Source organism: Erinaceus europaeus, chromosome X, assembly GCF_950295315.1.
Source record: "Erinaceus europaeus chromosome X, mEriEur2.1, whole genome shotgun sequence".
NCBI lineage: Eukaryota > Metazoa > Chordata > Mammalia > Eulipotyphla > Erinaceidae > Erinaceus > Erinaceus europaeus.
This window is the reverse complement of record NC_080185.1, coordinates 88,235,420-88,255,379: the sequence shown is the minus strand read 5'-3', so window position 1 is coordinate 88,255,379 and position 19,960 is coordinate 88,235,420. Positions and strand designations below refer to the sequence as shown.

The 19,960-nt window shown below is 39.1% G+C and overlaps 1 protein-coding gene across 1 annotated transcript in view; it reads right to left on the bottom strand.

Annotated features, from left to right (window-relative positions):
- DGKK (diacylglycerol kinase kappa) overlaps positions 1–19,960 on the bottom strand; it is a 235,778-nt gene that overhangs the window by 53,146 nt on the left and 162,672 nt on the right. The window contains exons 9-12 of the mRNA XM_060183573.1: positions 13,917–14,100; positions 13,253–13,361; positions 12,365–12,504; positions 702–783 (exon numbers count right to left, since the gene is read on the bottom strand). Coding sequence (XP_060039556.1) covers positions 702–783; positions 12,365–12,504; positions 13,253–13,361; positions 13,917–14,100 — 515 coding nt within the window. The remainder of the gene's footprint in view (positions 1–701; positions 784–12,364; positions 12,505–13,252; positions 13,362–13,916; positions 14,101–19,960) is intronic.

Sequence of the window (19,960 nt, the reverse complement as noted above, 5' to 3'; positions counted from 1 at the left end):
CAGACTGAATAAAGTTCTTCTGAGTATCCATACTACTGTCTGTTGTGTTTTATACTAACTCCCACTGCTGCTTTATTAAGACACTTTCTATCAATGTAGCTCACCTATGAGCTCCACAGCAGCTGTTATTCTTGTTTATCCCCTAACATTTAAGAACAGCTGCTAAAACAGCGTGTCTCATGCACAGTAATTTATTCACAATGTATATACATATTTAAATGACCAGTGTCTAACACAGTTGTTGGTAAATAACTGCTGATTGTCATGTCTCTCATTCTTTTTTTTTAATATTTATTTTATTTATTTATTCCCTTTTGTTGTCCTTGTTGTTTTTTTTTTATTGTTGTAGTTATTATTGTTGTTGTCGTTGTTGGATAGGACAGAGAGAAATGGAGAGAGGAGGGGAAGACAGAGGGGAGAGAAAGACAGACACCTGCAGACCTGCTTCACCGCCTGTGAAGCGACTCTCCTGCAGGTGGGGAGCCGGGGTTCGAACCGGGATCCTTACGCCGATCCTTGTGCTTTGCGCCACCTGCGCTTAACCCGCTGCGCTACAGCCCGACTCCCCCATGTCTCTCATTCTTAATTAACTCATTCTCATTGGGTCCATGGTGACACAAAAAGCTGTTCTCTAGTTATTTGCCTACTAAATCACTGTGCAATAAAGATGTTGGCCTGAATCACACCTGGGCAGTACTTACCTCAAATCGTGGTACATCCATTTCAACTTCTCCTCTTAGCAGTGGGGTTTGTCTGGGAGTCTCCCGGATCATCACACTCCATCTGAAATGAAGTTCAAAGACAAACAATATTTAGGGCTCTATGTCATCAGAGATTGGCAACAATATTTCACATGTCAAATAAGATGAAAATGTTCACGTGGTGGGGGAGGAGGAAAGGTTTTTTTAGGCTATTTCTTTCATCTATTTATTTTCTGAATTAAATTGACAAAAAGGTTCTAAATTTAACTAAGGAGTAAATATGAAAATATGCAAAAAATTTTAGAATCAAGAAGACTGAGAAGGAAGTTACCAGTTAGTTGTGATTAACACAGTTACCTAACAAATTATATTATGAATCCACAATAAATTTATAGGTATAATAATGAACAAAAACAAAACCAAACAAAACAAAGAAAAAACCAGAAGCAAACACTGTTGAACCAAAATGGTGACCTTCGAAATAAATGAGGCTGTGGCCAGGCAGTGATGCACCTGGTTAAATTCTCAGGTTACAGTGCAAAAGGATGCAGCTTCAAGCCTTCCCACCTGCAGGGAAAAAGCTTCACAAGTGGTGAAGCAGGGCTGCAGGTGTCTCTCTGTCTCCCACTCCCCTCTAAATTTGTTTCTATCCAATAACAAATAAATAAAGATATTTAAAAAAGCATTTGGGACTTCCAGAGGCATGGCTATGGAGTAGCATCAGCTGTATTTTTTTTCCCCTGATCAACTATAGAAAGCAATGAAAATCACCTGAAAACTCAACAAACTAAAACCAGGATATCTTCAAAACTCTGCCAAGCTACAGGTGAGTACACACACGTTTGGCTCATGGACAGAAAGGTGCTTAGGGAGAGATACCTGGAGCTAAAAAGTTGTACTCAGGAAGGGCTAGCGTCAGTCAAGGAGTTTGCCAGCTGAGACACACCTTTAATAAAATGACTGTATCTGTTTTTGATTTTTTTTTTGCCTCCAGGGTTATTGCTCAGGCTCTGTGTCTGCACTATGAATCCACTTCTCTTGGAGGCCATTTTCCCCATTTTGTTTCCTTTGTTGTTGTAATTACTGTTGTTGGATAGAACAAAGAGAAATGGAGAGAGGCGGGGAAGACAGAGAGGAGGAGAGAAAGATAGACACCTGCATACCTGCTTCACTGCTTGTGAAGTGACACCCCTGCAGGTGGGGAGCTGAGATCTTTATGCCAGTCCTTGCACTTGGCTCTTTGTATGCTTAACCCAGCGCATTACTGCCTGACCCCACAAAGGGACTGTTAGAAAAAGAAAAAAAAAACCCTAAAACTCATCAATTTACAACTATGTTCTCAAATCTACATTGTTCTTGTCTGTCAGAGGTTAAAACAGCAGTAAGGAAATCCTACATTGACATCAAGGGCACTGGCTGGGTGACACAGGACAAAATCTTCCCTCCCAGTGGTCTAGGGTTGTGGTTTTGGAGTAGGAACCTTTTTGCATTGCTCTCCTCATAGACTGGAAGAAATGGTGAAAAATCACCTGAAAACTCAACAGAGTGCAACCAAGATTTCTTTGGGGACTTGCTAGGCCATGGGGAGCTGGCTGCTAGGTGTGGCTGGCAGTGGAGGGTGGCATTGGGTTTGGGACTTTGGAGCCTTGGACATGGGAGTATCTTTGCATAACCACTGTGCCATCTATCTGCCACCCTGTTTAAATTTTTGGTTATCAACGAGTGATTAAGCTAAAAAAAAAAAGCCCTCTGATTGGCTCAGGCTCAAATAGCCTGCAGGGAAGATAAATTACAGACAAATTACTGGCAACATAACAAGGGTTTAATAGCCACTGTGTTTCACCTCAGGAACTGAGATAAAACAAAAACAACTGTTCAGAATTGCAACTGTGGGGGCTGAGTTGTGGTGCATCTGTTTGTGCACACGTTACAAAGTGCGAGGAATTGGGTTTGATCCCCTGGTCCCCACCTGCATGCTTTGTGAATTCTGAAGCAGTATTTCAGGTGTATCTCTGTCTCTCTTCCTTTTCATCATCTCCTTCCCTCTTGATTTATGGCTATCTCTATCCAAAAATAAATAAAGGTAACAGAAAAAAAAAGATTTTCAAATTCGAACCCTTAAGTATCTTAATTAGACACAAGTAAATCCAGGCAAGTGTGATCAGTGGACTAAAAAGTACTGAGGGAGCGGCCCTTAAAGACTGTAGAAGCTGTACTCAGTGTAAGATGAATCAACTTTGCTGTTCCTGTCATCCACTTCTCTCTTCAATTTGAACACAAGAGACCCTACATCCCATCTGTGTCAACATTAGATTAACAACTTGACCCATTCTTGAAACACACCAAAGGCCAAAGGCAACCAACTTCAGGGATCCAGGAACCAACTGACCATAAACCACCTCACATCATATATAAACAGCAACACCCAGGATATTTGTGTAAATTTCATAACACACCAAATCTAATGGTTAACTGAAAAGAAACATTGGAGAAATGAACAAGGACAAAAGCCTAGAAGAAAATTCCCCAAAACCTATAAGCAAATAAGAATGAGGATAACATCCAAACACTAATTGATGCAATAAGTGAAGGAGTGAGGAAAGCTTTTGAAGGTAATATCATCAGAACTGGGAAAACCACAAATGAGACTCTGAAAAATAAAAAAAACACTATCTCGAAGTAACTAGACAACTGAAAGATGAAACAGGTGAAATAAGAACACAACTAGCTGAAAAAGCTAATATACTATCTGAACAGGGTATCAAACTAGTTGAGCTACAGAAAATAGCTCAGCAAGAACAGAATAACTGAGGCAGAAAACCCAATTAGCAAGATCAAGGATGAATTAGAGAAAACTAAGAAAGAAGTAAGAGAACTAAAAAAGAAATTAAGAGATACTGAAAAAAACAATATAGGCATATAGGATGACCTCAACAGAAGAGAAAGAAAGTATTCTATAGGAGAGAGTAACTGAGAACTTTGCTACTCTAAACCACATAAATGACATAAAGGTTCATGAATCCCAGAGTCCCAAACAGAATTGACTCAGACCTAAAGACACCAAGACACATCATATTTAGAATGAAAAGGAATAAGGATAAAGAAAGGATTCTGAAGGCTTCAAGAGGAAAAACAAAGCATAACATACAGGGAAAAACCCATAAGATTATCAGCATATTTCTCCATACAAACTCTAAAGGCCAGGAGAGAATGGAAAGATATATATCGACTTCTCAATGAGGAAGGCTTTTGACTAAGACTACTGTACCCTGATAAACAGTCAATCAGATTAGATGGAGGCATAAAAAACCTTCTCAGACAAGCAACAGTTGAAGGAATCAACTATCACCAAACCTGTCCTGCAAGAATTCCTAAAAAGTTTCCTACATACAATCACAACATCACCAAAAAGCATGCCATTTATCAGAGCACACTAAAAGTTTAGAATAATGGAATTAAAATATCTTCAAACTATAATATCAATAAATGTCAATGGACTGAATTTACCCATGAAAAGGCCAGAGTAGGAAGATGGATCAGAAAACACAACCCAACAATATGTTGTTTGCAGGAATCTCACTTAACTCAAGAAGGCAAACACAGACTCAATATGAAAAGATGGGAAACTATCATATAAACTAATGGTCCACAAAAAGGGTAGGAATAGCTATTCTCATTTCTGACACAATACAGTTTAATATAAATAAATAATAAAAGTCAATAAATAATAAAAGATAGGGACATATTACATAGTGCTCAGAGGATCAGTCAACCAAGAGGACTTAACAATTATTAACATCTATGCATCTAATGAAGGCCCATATAAATATGTCAAATATCTACAAAAATACAATAGCAATATAGTAATAGTAGGAGAATTCAACACCCCACTCTCCCAACTTGCCAGATCATCTAGGCAGAGAATTAGCAAAACAAGGGAATGAAGAGATAAATAAACTAGAACTATTTACATTTTCAGAGTCATTCACCTCAAGAACTGGAATACATATTCTATTCAAGTGCATATGAGACATTCTAAAGGATAGAGCACATGTTATCCCACAAAGACAGTGTCAACAAATTCAAAAGCATTGAAATCATACCAACCATCTTCTCAGACCACAGTGGAATTAAATTAACACCTAACAACAACAGTAACAACAAATTTAGTCAAAGCTCCAAAATATGGAAACACAACAGTACACTGATTAACAACTACTTAATCAAAGAAGAAATTAAGGAAGAAATTTAAATTTTTGAGAATCAAATGAAAATGAAAACAGAAGCTATCAAAATATTTGAGACACTGCTAAAGCAGTACTAAGAGGTATATTCACAGTCTTACAAGCACACATTAGGAAACAAGAAAAAGCTCAAGTAAACAACCTGACTGCACACCTTAAAGATTCAGAAGAAGAGGAACAAAGGAACCCTAAAATACCCAGAAAGACTGGCATAACTAAACTACTGACAGAAATAACTTACATCAAAAAATAAGAGAATCACACAAAAGATCAATGAAGCTAAATGGTGGTTCTTGAAAAAGTAAACAAAAGCCAGACTCACACACACACACAAAAGGAGGAGAATGCTGAAATCAATATATTGCAAATGGAAGAGGAGCTATCACAACAGACACCACAGAAATCCAAAGTATCATGAGTGGCTTCTATGGACAACTCTATGCCACTGAGCTAGACAACCTGGAAGAAATGGAAGAGTTTCTAGATACATACAAACTTCCCAAATTAAACAAAGAGGAACTAGAAAATATGAACAGGCCAATCACAGCCAAAGAAATGGAAACAGTTCTCTGAAATATATATTTTTTGAAATATTGACTCTCCTAAAAGCTTAAACCATGGAGAACAGAAACAACTGGTGGTGTTACTTTATAAGATACAGCTATATATAAATAACGTCAAAGGACATAAATTTTGGTGAGGTCGTGTATGATACAGCACATCCTAACAATGGGGCCTTCAAAGTTGACCCAATTGCCAAATAATCTGATTATATCAATAACTATCTATTGCCTTCTTAAACCCTAAGACAACAGGAACCTCCTGCTTCCTCTATAAAGCTGTTATTTCCCCCAGTCCTGGAACTTCTAGGGTGGGGCTCACTTTCCTGCATGCTTTTATCAATTCATACCAACTGATACTGCATCTGCTGATACCAACCTAATTAATGCAATGAGTACCACCTCGGCATGCTTCATTCATTTCAGACTGTGCCCAGAGATGTCAAGTGTGGAATGTCAACCCTTCAGCCTCATTACTCAGATTGAGACCTTTCCTTTCTCATAGGACTGCTTAATTATTTTTTGGGTGTTTACTTCCAAACAAAGCCCCAAACCTAAATATAGAGCAGGTCCCATGAGATAGGGTATATGCACACATGTATCCATAAATTAGGGCAAAATATATATCAGAAAGCAAAAGTGCACACTATCCTGCAGTGAATAAATTCAGCAAGTACAAAGACGTAAAAAGACACCTTAATGTAACTAATGAAATAGTTTCTACTTAGGCCTAGGTACCCTACTCACCTACTTCCTATTACACTTCCCTCAACTTCCTATTACACTTCCCTCAGTCACTCCAAAGCTAACCTTGTCAAAATAATGACTACAAAAGCTGAATAAGGGCTAGAGACAGGCATACTTTAACGATGACTCTTTAATTACTATTAGGCCACCACATCATCTGGGGCCCTAGTCAAGGAGTCCTGAGATTCCCACACAGACATTATGGGCCTAGACTTCTAACAGACTCCTCTCTCCACTGTCACTGGTCATGTCCATAAGGAAACAACATAATGGATCCCTTTGTGGGCCCCTGTAGGCCTTGCTCTCAATGTAGACCAACAATAGAGACTGGTCCATGCTCTGAAGAGAGGCTGGATAACATACTCTATCTACCACCTGAGGAAAATGGTGCAACTTGGAACATTCCTACTCATGAACACAGAATGTGAGCTCAGACCTACAGGGATGCAGAGGTTAAATAGGCTCCAATGCTGAATATGGGCCCCAGATCAGATCAAATCGATGGGGTTTACAGTCAACAATATTTATACACTTTCCCCATATTTGGGAGCTATTCTCTTCCCTGATCCAGCTTTCTAGCCCTTTTTCCAGCCATGACATCATCTCCCCAGACAATAACATGGGTCCAACCGCTTATCAGGTGTCAGGCTCAGGCAAAAACAAGTAAAGTCATGGGCCTTTTAGAATATACCTGAAGGGAGTCAGGCAGTAGCGCAGCGGGTTAAGCGCACGTGGAGTGAAGTGCAAGGATCAGCTTAAGGATCCCGGTTCAAGCCCCTGACTCCCCACCTGTAGGGGAGTCGCTTCACAGGCGGTGAAGCAGGTCTGCAGGTGTCTATCTTTCTCTCCCCCTCCTCTCTCCATTTCTCTCTGTCCTATCCAACAACAACAACAACATCAATATGAAACAACAATAGTAACTACAACAATAATAAAAAACCAAGGGCAACAAAAAGGAAAATAAATAAATGTAAAAAAAAGAAAAAAAGGAAAAAAAAGAATATACCTGAAATAGACCTATGAGCTTTTGCTAAAATGGAGATCCCAAATATTCATCTTCAATATTCTGGGCTTTAGGTTCATAATTAGTCAACAATTTGTTCTGCTTTATATCTTAACTCTTTTTCAGCCACCAGGTTCCAGATGCTACCATGATTTCAACCTGACTTCCTTGGGCAGACAACCCCATCAATGTGTCCTGGAACCCCGCTTCCCCAGAGACCTGCCCCACTAGGGAAAGAGAGAGACAGGCTGGGAGTATTTTGACCTGTCAATGCCTGTGTTCAGAGGGAAAACAATTACAGAAAAGAGACCTTCTACCTTCTGCACCCCATAATGATTCTGGGTCCATACTCCCAGAGTGATAAAGAACAGAAAAGCTTCCAATAGAGGGAGTGGGATATAGAGTTCTGGTGGTGGGGATTGTGTGGAATTGTACCCCTTTTATCCTATAATCTTGTCAAAACTTCCATTTTATAATTAAAATTATTAAAAAAGAAAAGAAATGAAAACAGTCATATATATAGGTTTCACATATATATACATATACATACATATATATATATATATATATATATATATATATATATATATATAGTAGGGAAGGTTTCATATATGTGTAAATATATGAAACCTTCCCTACAATAAAGGTCCTGGACCAGATATTTTTAAATTTTTAAAAAATTTTTCCCTTTTTGTTGCCCTTGTTGTTTTTTATTATTGTTGTTGTAGTTATTACTATTGTCGTTGTTGGATAGGACAGAGAGAAATGGAGAGAGGAGGGGGAAGACAGAGAGGGGGCGAGAAATATAGACACCTGCAGGCCTGCTTCACCACCCATGAAGCAACTCCCCTGCAGGTGGGGAACCGTGGGCTCGAACTGGGATCCTTCCGCCGGTTGGGTCCTTGCTCTTTGCGTCACGTGTGCTTAATCTGCTGTGCTACCACCCAACTCCCTGGATCAGATATTTTTACAAATGAATTCTACAAAATCTTCAAGGAAGAGTTGATACCTCTACTTTTATAGCTCTTCCAGAAGATTGAAGACACAGGAATACTGCTTTCTAGATTCTATGAAGCCAACATCATCATGATACCAAAAGCAGCTGGATACACAACAAAAAAGAAATCTACAGACTTTGATGGACATGGATGCTATAATATTGAACAAAATTCTAGCCAACTGGATACAGCAGTATATTAAAAAATTATGTATCATGACCAAGTGGGGTTTATCTGAGGGATACAAGGTTGGTTTAATGTATGCAAATCAATCAATGTGATCTACCACATCAATAAAAGAAAAACCCCAAACCACATGGTTATGTCAATAGATACAGAGAAAGCCTTTGAAAAATTCCAACACACCTTCATGATGAAAATGCTTCAAAAAATGGGAATATATGGAAAGTTCCTCAAGATAGTGGAGTCCATATATAGTAAACCTACAGCCAACATCATACTCAATGGTGAAAAACTGGAAGCATTCCCCCTCAGATCAGGTACTAGACAGGGCTGCCCACTATCACCATTACTAGTCAACACAGTGTTAGAAATTCTTGCCATATCAATCAGGCAGGGGCAAGGAATTAAAGGGATACAGATTGGAAGAGAAGAAGTCAGACTCTTGCTATTTGTAATATATAGAAAAACCTAAATAATCCAGCAGGAAGCTCTGGGGAATTATCAGGCAGTATAGTAAGATCTCAGGCTAAAAAAATTAACATACAAAAGTTAGTGGTATTCCTCTATGTAAACACTAAATTAGAAGAAAAAATCCAGAAATCAATCCCTTTTTACTATAGCAACAAAACAATAAAAATACCTCCCACCTTCTGCACCCCATAATGATCCTGGGTCCATACTCCCAGAGGGACAAAAAAGAGAAAAACTGTCAAGTGAGGGGATTGAACATGTAGTTCTGGCTGTGGGAACTGTGTGGAATTGTACCCATCTTATCCTATCATCTTATCAATGTTTCCATTTTATAAATAAAGAATAAATGTAAAAGTTTCTGCACAGCAAAAATACCAGCACCCAAGCAAAGAGACCCCTTATAGGATGGGAGAAGTTCTTTATATGCCATCCATCAGACAAGAGGTTAGTAACTAAAATATATAAAGAGCTCACCAAACTCAGGAACAAAAAACTGACCCTATTCAAAAATGGGGAGAAGATGTGAACAAAATATTCACTACAGAAGAGATCCAAAAGGCCAACAAACGTAAGAAAAAATGCTCCAAGTCATTGATAATCAGAGAAATGCAAATAAAGACAACAATGAGATACCAGTTCACTCCTGTAAGAATGTCATTCATAAGAAAAGGTAGCAGCAATAAATGCTGGAGATGTTGTGGGGACAAAGGAACACTTCTTCACTGCTGGTGGGAGTGTATATTGGTACAACCCCTGTGGAGAGCAGTCTGGAGAACTCTCAGAAGGCTAGAAGTAGACCTACATTAAGACCCTGCAATTCCTCTCCTGGGAATATATCTCAAGGAACCAAATACAACCATCCAAAATATTTGTGTATACCTATGCACATATCAACACAATTTGTAGTAATCAAAATCTGGAAGCAAGCCAGGTATCCAACAACAAATGAGTGACTGAGTTAGTTGTGGTATATATTCACAGTGGAATACTACTCAGCTATAAAATGGTGAATTCACTTTCTTTACCTCATCTTGGAGGGAGCTTGAACAAATCATACTAAGTAAGATCATCCAGAAAGAGAAGGAAGAATATGGGGTGATCTCCCTCATAGACACAATTTGAAAAATAAGAACAGAAGGGAAAACACAAAGCAGAACTTAGACTGAAGTTAGTGTATTGCACCAAAGTAAAAGACTCTGGGTGACAGGGGAGGGATCAGGTTCTGGAACATGATGGCCAAGGAGGACCTAGTGGGGATTGAATTGGTACGTGCAAAACTGAGACATGCTACACGTGCACAATCTATTGTATTTTACTGTGGACTATAAACCATTATTCTTCCAATAAAGAAATTTTAAAAAGAAGAAATCCTTAAGTCAATCCTTTTTACTATAGCAACAAAAGCAATACAATATGTAGGAATAAACCTAACAAAAGAGGTGAAAGACTTGCATACTGGGGGGACCTGACAGTGGCGTACCACATTAAGCTTACATAGTAGGAAGGGCAAGGACCTGCACAAGGATCTTGGTTTAAGCAGGTCTTCAGGTGTCTATCTTTCCCTCTCAATTTCTGTCCTATCAGAAAAAAAAAAAAAAAAGAAAAGAAAAAAGGGAAAGGAAAAAATGGCTGCAGGAGCAATGAATTCATAGTGCCAGGACTGAGACCCAGCGATAACCCTGGAGGGAAAAAAAAAAAAACTTGTTTGTATACTAAAAACTATGAGTCATTATTCAAGGAAATAGAAAAGGAAGTGGATAGTAACCAAAATATATAAAGAGCTCACCACCACCAACAACAGCAACAAAAAAACAAAAACAAAGAAGACCCCATTTAAAAATGAGAAGATATGAACAGAATATTCACCAAAGAAGAGATCCATTAAGACCAACAAACATGAAAATAATACTCCAAGTCATTGATTTCTAGAGAAATTAAAATAAAGACAATAATAAGATATCATTTCCGTCCTGTTAGAATGTCATACATCAGAAAAGAAGAGTAACAACAAATGCTGGATAGGTTGTGAGGGCAAAGGAACCTTCTTGCTCTACTCTTGGGAATGTAAATTGGTCCAACCCCCATGGAGAGCAGTCTCTCAGAAGACTAGAAGTGTATCTTCCCTATGACCCTGCAGTATCTCCTGGGCATATATCCTAAGGAACCAAACACACCTATCCAAAAATATCTGTTTATACCTATGTTCATAGAAGCACAATTTGTAATAGTAAAAACCTGGAAGCAACCCAGGTTTACAGATGAGTGGCTGAGTAAGTTGTGATGGAATAATACACAGCTATTAAAAACATTTAAAAATTTCACCTCATTTTGGATGTAGTTCTCAGGATTCACGTTAAGTTAAATAAGCCAGAAAGAGAAGGATGAATAAGGAATGATCCCACTCATTGACAGAATTTGAAACATAAGAACAGTGGATAAACACAAAAAAGATCTTGGACTGGAGTTGTTATATTGATTCTGGGCAGGGTGGTGGTGGTGGTGGAGGGTTCAGGTTCTAGAATATGGTGGCAGAGGAGGGCCTAGAGGGTTTTAGATTATCATGTGGAAAACTGAGAAATGTCAAACATGTACAAACTATTGTATTTTACTGTCGACCGTAAACCATTAATCTCCCAAAATAGGAAAGAAAAAAGATTTGAAAAAAGATTTTGGGGTATGAGTATATAAATTCTGCTACAATAAATAAGTAAATACAGTAAATGTTTATTTATGTATTTATTTAAGTAAATCTTTATTTTTCTATAATATTTCATCTTGCATGTAATAAATTATTAAAATATAGAAAGAGGAGAGTTTTAATGGGTGTCCAAACTATGTTATGTCACCTGAAACAAAGGTGAACACAAGGGCCTCTGTCCATGACTTCTTTAGGCCAATGTGATGGAAGGAATTTTATCCTGTGGTTCTCAAAATATACTGATGGGCACATTTATGGACAACCATTTTTCCAGAATAGAAAGTCTCTCTTCTAAGGAATGAGGAATGCAACTTTATTTTCTCTCTAAAGTATAGACAGTCTAGGCTATTTGTTACTGAACTCTCCTTTTCAATGTTTCTCTAAGTACCAGAAGAAAGTATAGTTACTATATTATTCCAGAACAGAACAAAAAGACAGAAGCTGTCCTGAGAATAAATTTGTTCATATACACAAATTAGCTATGCAGTTTGAAGTTGGTTCATAGAATCTTAGAGATTTACCCATCCATAGGGTTCTTACTCCATTATCTCTTTTGAGAGGAGAGGATCTTCAGAGGTGCTTGAGGGATACATGGTAGACCTTAGCTTCCTAATAGACAAGATCCCCCAAGCTGCCATGCCCTGAAGACAGCAAGAAATGAGATTTTGAGGGACTTTGGAGCATGCTAATTAAGATAATCTAACAGTGAGACACTAATATAGGACTGGAAGAGGTATGATGGTCTGATATTTTATTCACCTGTCAAGAATCCTCACACGAGCCTGCTCCACTCTGTTGAGGATGTTCAGAGGTGACTTGTTTCTGTTCCAGAAGGCACCCCAGCCTAGGACACGGGCTAGATCATTGCCAGTTCCAAGTGGGATGACTGCCAGCTGACACTGCAAGAACAAAAGCAGGCACTGTTTTAGTACAATCCTTCCAAGATCCACCCACCCAAAACAGACTGACTTCTCAAAGTCAATGGCAGTAAGGGTCTTCTGGCCCCAGGAAATATGATAGAAAAATGTTTGGTGTTGAGTAAACTTTGTTTTAAGGAATTGGACCACACTCTGGGCAATACAGCACTGATTTGAGAAAGGAAACATTTGCTGAAACCTGCCAATATTATATCCATGCTTATGGAAGAAAAATACAGTCACACATTTCTCTCTAGTCTGGGCCAAGAAGGTGAGGTGTTTCAGAAAAATTACTAGACTCAGGAGATGAGGTGATACTTATGGAGAGAGGGATGAGGTGTAGAAAAGTTTTCTGCTACTCTTGAGACACAGGGAAGATAGCCAGTGACTTTAGGAAGGGAAGGAAATAGGGGGTGAATGCTGGCGGGGATTCTTTTTATATGTTTTCTCTGTCCCTTCAAATTTTCACCCTGAGGCTTAGGAAATAGTGCACTGGTAATTCTTTTTGCTAACTCTTTTATGATATAGAACATAGTATAACACAGAGTGAAACAGATAATCATCCAAGAGTGGCTTTGAGTGGGAATCTGCCAGCCAGGTCAGTCTTGTAATTTACAGATGACATATATTTTACAGGCAAAGAGACAAAGGACCTGGGACTTCCTGGGATCAACAGCCCTAAACTCCACTATCTTAAACAATGGTGAAATAGAGTCAGATAGGGACTCACCCTTTCATGTAATCCAAAGGCATCGATCAGAGAGAACACCCAGCTCACACTGCCGTCTCCACCACAAACCACGATGCGGAAGCGAGCAAAGTTCTTGAACATGCACAGCCTGGAATAAAGAGGAGCAAACAGGGTCATTTCATGAACTTCTGAGTTTTACAGTGCATTTCTACAATGTTCCAGGACCCACTGATGGATACTTCTGTACCCTGATGATAGGTTGCCTGCCTTCTTTCCCCTAGCTGCCCTCTCTCTCTATTCCCAGATCACAGATAACGTTCCCACAGGCAATCCTGGTGATCAAGACTTTACCTCAAGATAAACTCTACTTGCTCTGGAAGTGGCCCAGACAACCCACATGCTGAGGACAATGAAGAAATTCTTGCATTGTGACTAGTAGGCTCACAGAAACCACAAGGGTGGAACAAATCTAACAATAGGACATGGACTTTGCAGGATTTCCCAGAAGGAAAAAAAAAAAAAAAAAGCCCTTTGGCAAGGCAATCTAGAAGTCTTCAGCTATACATTTACATCCTGACTTGAGAAAATATATCTTTCCCACCCAAAGAATAGGACCAATTCTGGGAAGCCTATCCTAGTCTAGAATGTATGGAGGGTGGAGTCCCTTCTATATACCTAATTCTATCTCTGAGTCTGTACTTACCCTGCTTCAGGTCCGCCCTTTGACAGGTCAAAAACTTGAGATGGGTTAAGGTATTGCTTGAATTTTCTGAGAAAGACGATCCCTTGGTGATCGCCGCTTTTGGAGTTGATGAAGATGAGAAGGGGACATGAACAGGCAGATGACCAGTCGAGACTCCAGAAGTCTGAAGAAACAACTAACTGGCCTATATATGCACACACAAAAAAGAGAGGGCCCTTGAGTTGGAAACTTGACATGAGCTTACACAATATATTGCAAAACGTTTTTAAACAGTTTTAATGAAACATAACAGGTACACAACTAACTGCATATGCCTACTGTGCACCATCTGATGAGATCAAACATATGCAGACACCCATGTTCAGATAATAGACATAGTAACACCTCCCTGAGTTTCCATGTGGCCCCAGGTCCTGATATGAGGAGCAGAGGGGAAGTCAGGACACAACTCAAAAAGGTCTTTTGTTAAAAGCCTGCCCAGCCTTGGCCAGGCAGACATTTATTGTGTGATTACTACTGTTAATCATCACATTACAGCTGGTTTGGGGGTGGAAACTCTGCCCTCAAGCTGGGGGAGACAGAATCATACATAGGAGTATTCTGGGACACAAGGAGTCAGGAAACTGGTGCTTTAAGCAAGAGTTAATAAGACACTGTGGAGGAAACTGAGGGAGTCTGAGTATTGAGGATCTGGGAGGAGGATCAGCACACCAACTAGTCCTCGGTTTCCCCAGGGGGGCTCAGTTTTTACAGTAAGAAGACAACAAGTTAGGAGATCTGAGGGAGGATAAGCTGTCTTTTAGACAGTAGCTCATGACAGAATACATCAACGTAGGGTGAGGTAGGGATCCCTACTCAATCCTCTATCCTCCAATGCTTTGGCCAAATGATCTATATTATCACATCAACGTTCTGGAGAAATAAGACTATAGGGAAAGTGTTTGAGCAAGAGTGAGGCTTTTAATAATCCCCATCTCTGAAGCTCCCCTAAGAGAAGCAGTCATATCAGTGTAAATTGCCCATACTTGCCAACTTATGCTGCATTTTAGATCTTTATTTGGCAGGGAGACAGGCAGTGAAGAATAGCCTTCTAGGATATTTTATGTAAATCATGAGCCACCCTCAAGAATCTGAGCGCTTAGTTTGCAGGGGATGCTCCAGAAAAAATAAACATAAGGGGCAAAAGCTTACTTCTGAATGGTTCAGGGGAAGGATGGGGATAGTAAGTAAAGAGATTCCACTTGTTTCTAACTTGGGTGAAAGGAAGCCTGGTGCAAGGAAGATTTCATAATTGTTTTGCTTAAGCAATCTCATAGTAGTATTTAGCTGTGGGACAATTCACTGGCCAATCAGAATTTGAAGCAAGTTAGTTAGTCAGGCACCAAATTGTGAGGACTTGCCAGACCTCACACATACAGAGGAGTCTGCTATGTCTGTCCAGTAGTACATTTTGGAAGTAGTTTCTCTGAGTACATTATTCAAAATCAGTGCCCTTCTCAACATTTTAAAACAAAAGCTTTGTAATTAAGACACATTCATTAATTCAACCAATATGTACGTGGGCATTCTTTGTGCTTGTCTTTGTGACATTTTAACAATACAATGATAGAAAAGATAGAAACAGTCTCTGTGCTCATAAAACTTATATTCTGATGGAGATGACAGACCACAACAAAGAAATACCAGAGAGAGAGAGAGAGAGAGAGAGGAGGGAGACTGCAGCATATGCTGGCTAGAGAAGAGAATAACATTGCTGTTGTGGATTGAGTGAAGGGGATAGTAGCAAAAGAAGTTGGAGAGGTAACATGGGCCCAGAAAAAAGCTACAAGATATCTGAAGTAGTTTGAAAATCAGAGTGAAGCTGTGGAATCAATGTGGCATTGAAAAATTTGATGTCAGACCATAGGATAGAAAAAAATGTTTACAGGTGGTTCTCTTTTTATATGCTTGCTCCACTATCAGCTAATAACATAGGTCCCAACTCATAGTTTGGTCCCTGTCTTACCTCATCTTTGCTTTAGAACCTTAATTTCTTTCTTACTTGGCAGCCCCTTAAAACAACCTCTAGGTGAACATGTGATTTGGGGTATGTACTCTAATTAAAGAATTCATGGAAACACCTCCTGCACACATCTGATAGACTTATGAAGCATGCTTGCAAGCAAGGACTCCCCGTCAGAGGTCTTAGAATAGAACTGTCCATGTCTTCAGTGCTTTGAACAGAGCCAAAGGTCTCATGGGTCCTTACTAAAAGTGAAATAGCAGTGGTAGTGAGACCAACTACTGTAGCCTCAGTTATTTATGGTTCGGTTTCCTTATCTAAAAAGTGGGCCATCAAAAGACAAAGTTTTGCAGGGTTTAGATTTAAATAAACTAGGCTAGATTAATGCAAAAAAAAAAAAAGGAATATAAGTGGGCTTTTAAAGTGAATTTGAGTAAGACTAAGTTTGCCAAGAGACTCTTGTGAATGAGGTGACGAAATGGATTGGCATTGTGGGCTGGAATGTAGCAAGTTCAGGCAGATTCATAACCAAGTAAATAACTGTTCTCACAAGACATTTTTTTTGGGGGGGCAGATGGGCCAAAGTTAATAAGGTAAAAGGGAGATAAGTGTGAAGCTTGGCCCTTAGGTTTAAGAACATAAAATGTCCCAGGGGCCTAGGAGTGGTATACGTGGTAGATCACACATATTACCAGGTGTGAAGACTAGGGTTTGAATTACTGGTCCCAACTGAATGGGGGAAGCTTCACCAGTGGTGGAGCAGTGCTACAGATATCGCCTCTCTATTTCTCCTTATCTTTTATCCTTTAACAAAAATAAAACATGGGGCCAGTTGGTGGCACACCTGGTTAAGCGCACACATTACAATGCACAAGGACCCAGGTTCAAGCCCCTGGTCCCTGCCTGCAGGAAGAAAGCTTCACAAGTGGTAAAGCAAGAGCTGCAGGTGTCTCTCTATCTCTCTCCATTTAAAAAAATATATATTTATTTATTCCCTTTTGTTGTCCTTGTTGTTTTATTGTTGTAGTTATTATTGATGTTGTTGTTGGATAGGACAAAGAGAAATAGAGAGAAGAGGGGAAGACAGAGAGGGGGAGAGAAAGACAGACACATGCAGACTTGCTTCACCTCTTGTGAAGCAACTCCCCTGCAGATGGGGAGGCAGGGGCTCGAACCAGAATCCTTACGCCAGGCCTTGCGCCACCTGCACTTAACTCGCTGCGCTACCGCCTGACTCCCTCTCTCTCTATTTCTATCTCCTCTCACCTCTCAATTTCTCTGTTTCCATCCAATAATAAAAATAAGTAAATAAAACTTTTAAAAAATCACACACATTACAAAAATGAAACAAAGAAAAAAAAGAAAGCAATAGAGAAAGAGAAAGGAAAACTGTCAGTAGGAACAGTGGTATGGGGGGTTTCTGGGAGGCGTGGTTTATACAATAGCTGCAATCAGACCTTTCTCTCCCCATACAACTATTGTACACAGCAAGAAATTGAATTGGACATATAATATGCAGCTGAAAGAAATTCACAGCCTCAGGTGGATGCCGGCGCCAACAGTTGGGGAAATAGGGGAGTGGGCTGACACAAGAGCTTTGGGCAGACGGTGCTCAGCACCAACTGGTGCCATCTTGAACAGTAACGCAGTTATCAAACTACCCAGGAGAAAAGAAATTGGAGGCTAAACCCTTTCAATCTTTGACTCAGGTTTTTTTAATCTTTATTCTTTTTTGTGAGTGTTCACTTTTGTTTTCTCTCAGTCTGAGTTTAAGACCAAGACATAAAAACTCAGCCCACAAGATAGCCCAAAACACCCTTCCCCCAACCCACCACTGACGATTATACAAATAAGTGGAACGCAAAGATCACAACAGCACCACCTGCTGGCCAACAATAACCAACACCTTACATGCTAAAAGAAAGAGGTAGACAGTTAAATATGCCACAACAGAGAGAAACAAATCATAAGAAATCCAAGGAATTCCAGATGCAGAGTGTCTATCAGAGACAGACTATAGAAAGCTTATTAGAACTTTACAAGAATTTAAGCAAGAGTTGAAAGAGAATTTTACTTCGGAATTTGATAAGAAGCTACAAAGCATGAAAGAAGAAGTCCAAGCAGAGTTCACTAAGCAGCTAAGCAGCATGGAAGAAAAATTTCAAACAGAAATGTAAGGACTGAAAGACACCTTTAATGCAGTTCAAACTCAGGTAAAAGGCTTAGGAAATAGACTCACATATGCAGAAGAAAGAATTTCCAATCTAGAAGACACAACTAGCCCACTCTTTCAATTCATTGATGAGGGAGAGGAAAGGTTTAGAAAGAATGAAGCTACTCTCTGTGAAATTGCAAACTCCATAAAAAGGTCGAATATACGAGTTCTAGGGATACCTGAGGAGGTAGACTGGGCCAAAGGCCCAGAGGTAATATTCAGAAAAAAATTAGATGAAAATTTCCCTTACCTATCCTCAGAACATACTTATTTTGGAGGCAGACTGATCACCTAGGTTCACAAATCCAAAATGACCAACAGCAAGACACATTATTGTAAAATTATTAAAGCCCAATGACAAGGAGGAAATTTTGCAGGCTTTGGAAAGGAAAGACTTTACATACAAAGGGAGAAATATCAGATTTTTCTTCACAAACCCTAGAGGCAAGGAGAGAATGGGATGACATATTTAAGGCACTAAAGGAGAGGGAATTTCAGTCACGAATTTTGTATCCTGCAAAATTATCCTTCAAGTATGAATAAGAAATAAAGATATTCCCAAATATTCAAAAACTAAAAGAATTTACTACAATCAACCCCACCTAACAAATACTGACTGGAGTCTTACAAGAAAGGAGGAAACAAAGGAACATATGTTCTCAGAGAGGTAAACAGCAGTAAACTAGAAACAAGAACACAATAAAATAGAAAAGATCAACAAGCAAATAGGGGAGGGAATTAAAAGACAAAGAAGCCCTATCAAGTGTTTGTTAATCAAGATCAACATAAAGACTTTTCTAGACACACAACGCTAGTTATTACACACCCGGTAAACACAAAACAAAACAGGGAATAGAGATTTACAGAAAACACAAGAATAATCTGTGAGGAATTCATTATAGAAACTCATCTACACAGTAGGTCAGATAGAAACAAATGGGAAAAATTTCAACAATTTAAAATAATCTCAAGGGGCCAGGTGGTGGTGCACCTGGTTGAGCGTACATGTTACAGTGCTCAAGGACCCAGGTTTGAGCCTCAGGTCCCCACCTGCAGGGGAAAAGCTTCCCAAGTGCTGAAGCAGTGCTGCAGGTGTCTTTCTGTCTCTCTCCCTCTCTATCACTCCCTTCCCTCTCAATTTCTGACTGTCTCTATACAGCAAATAAAGATTAAAACATATATTTAAAATAATCTCAAAACAAAAATCAGAATGGACATAAGTAAACAACATATATCAATAATCACCATAAATGTTAAAGACCTAAATTCACCTGTCAAATGACTCAGAGTAGTTAAATGAATTCAAGGATAAGATCTATTATACGTCTTCAGAAAACACACAGCCAAAGAAAAGACAAATGGAAACTGAATATAAGTGGTTGGAGCAAGATGTTCCAAGTTAATAACACAAAAAAATGTCAGGGACTGCTATCCTGTTCTCTGATAAAATAGACTTTCAGGCAAATAAAGTAATCAAAGATAGAGAAGGACATTACATATGGTTAAATAATCAGTCCAACAAGAAGCTATAACCATCATAAATATATATGCCCCTAATTTAGGAGCACCCAAATATATAAAACAAACACTTACTGAATTCAAGGGAGACATTGATAGTAACATAATAATAGTAGGAGATTTCAACACACCACTCACAGTAAGAGACAGAACATCTGGACAAAAAAAATCAATAGAGAAATAGCAAACTTAAATGAAACCATAAATGAAATGGACCTAATAAATATATCCAGAACTTCCCATCCCAAAAGTAATGGATACACATTCTTCTCAAGTACACATGGAACACTTACAAGGATTGACCATGTA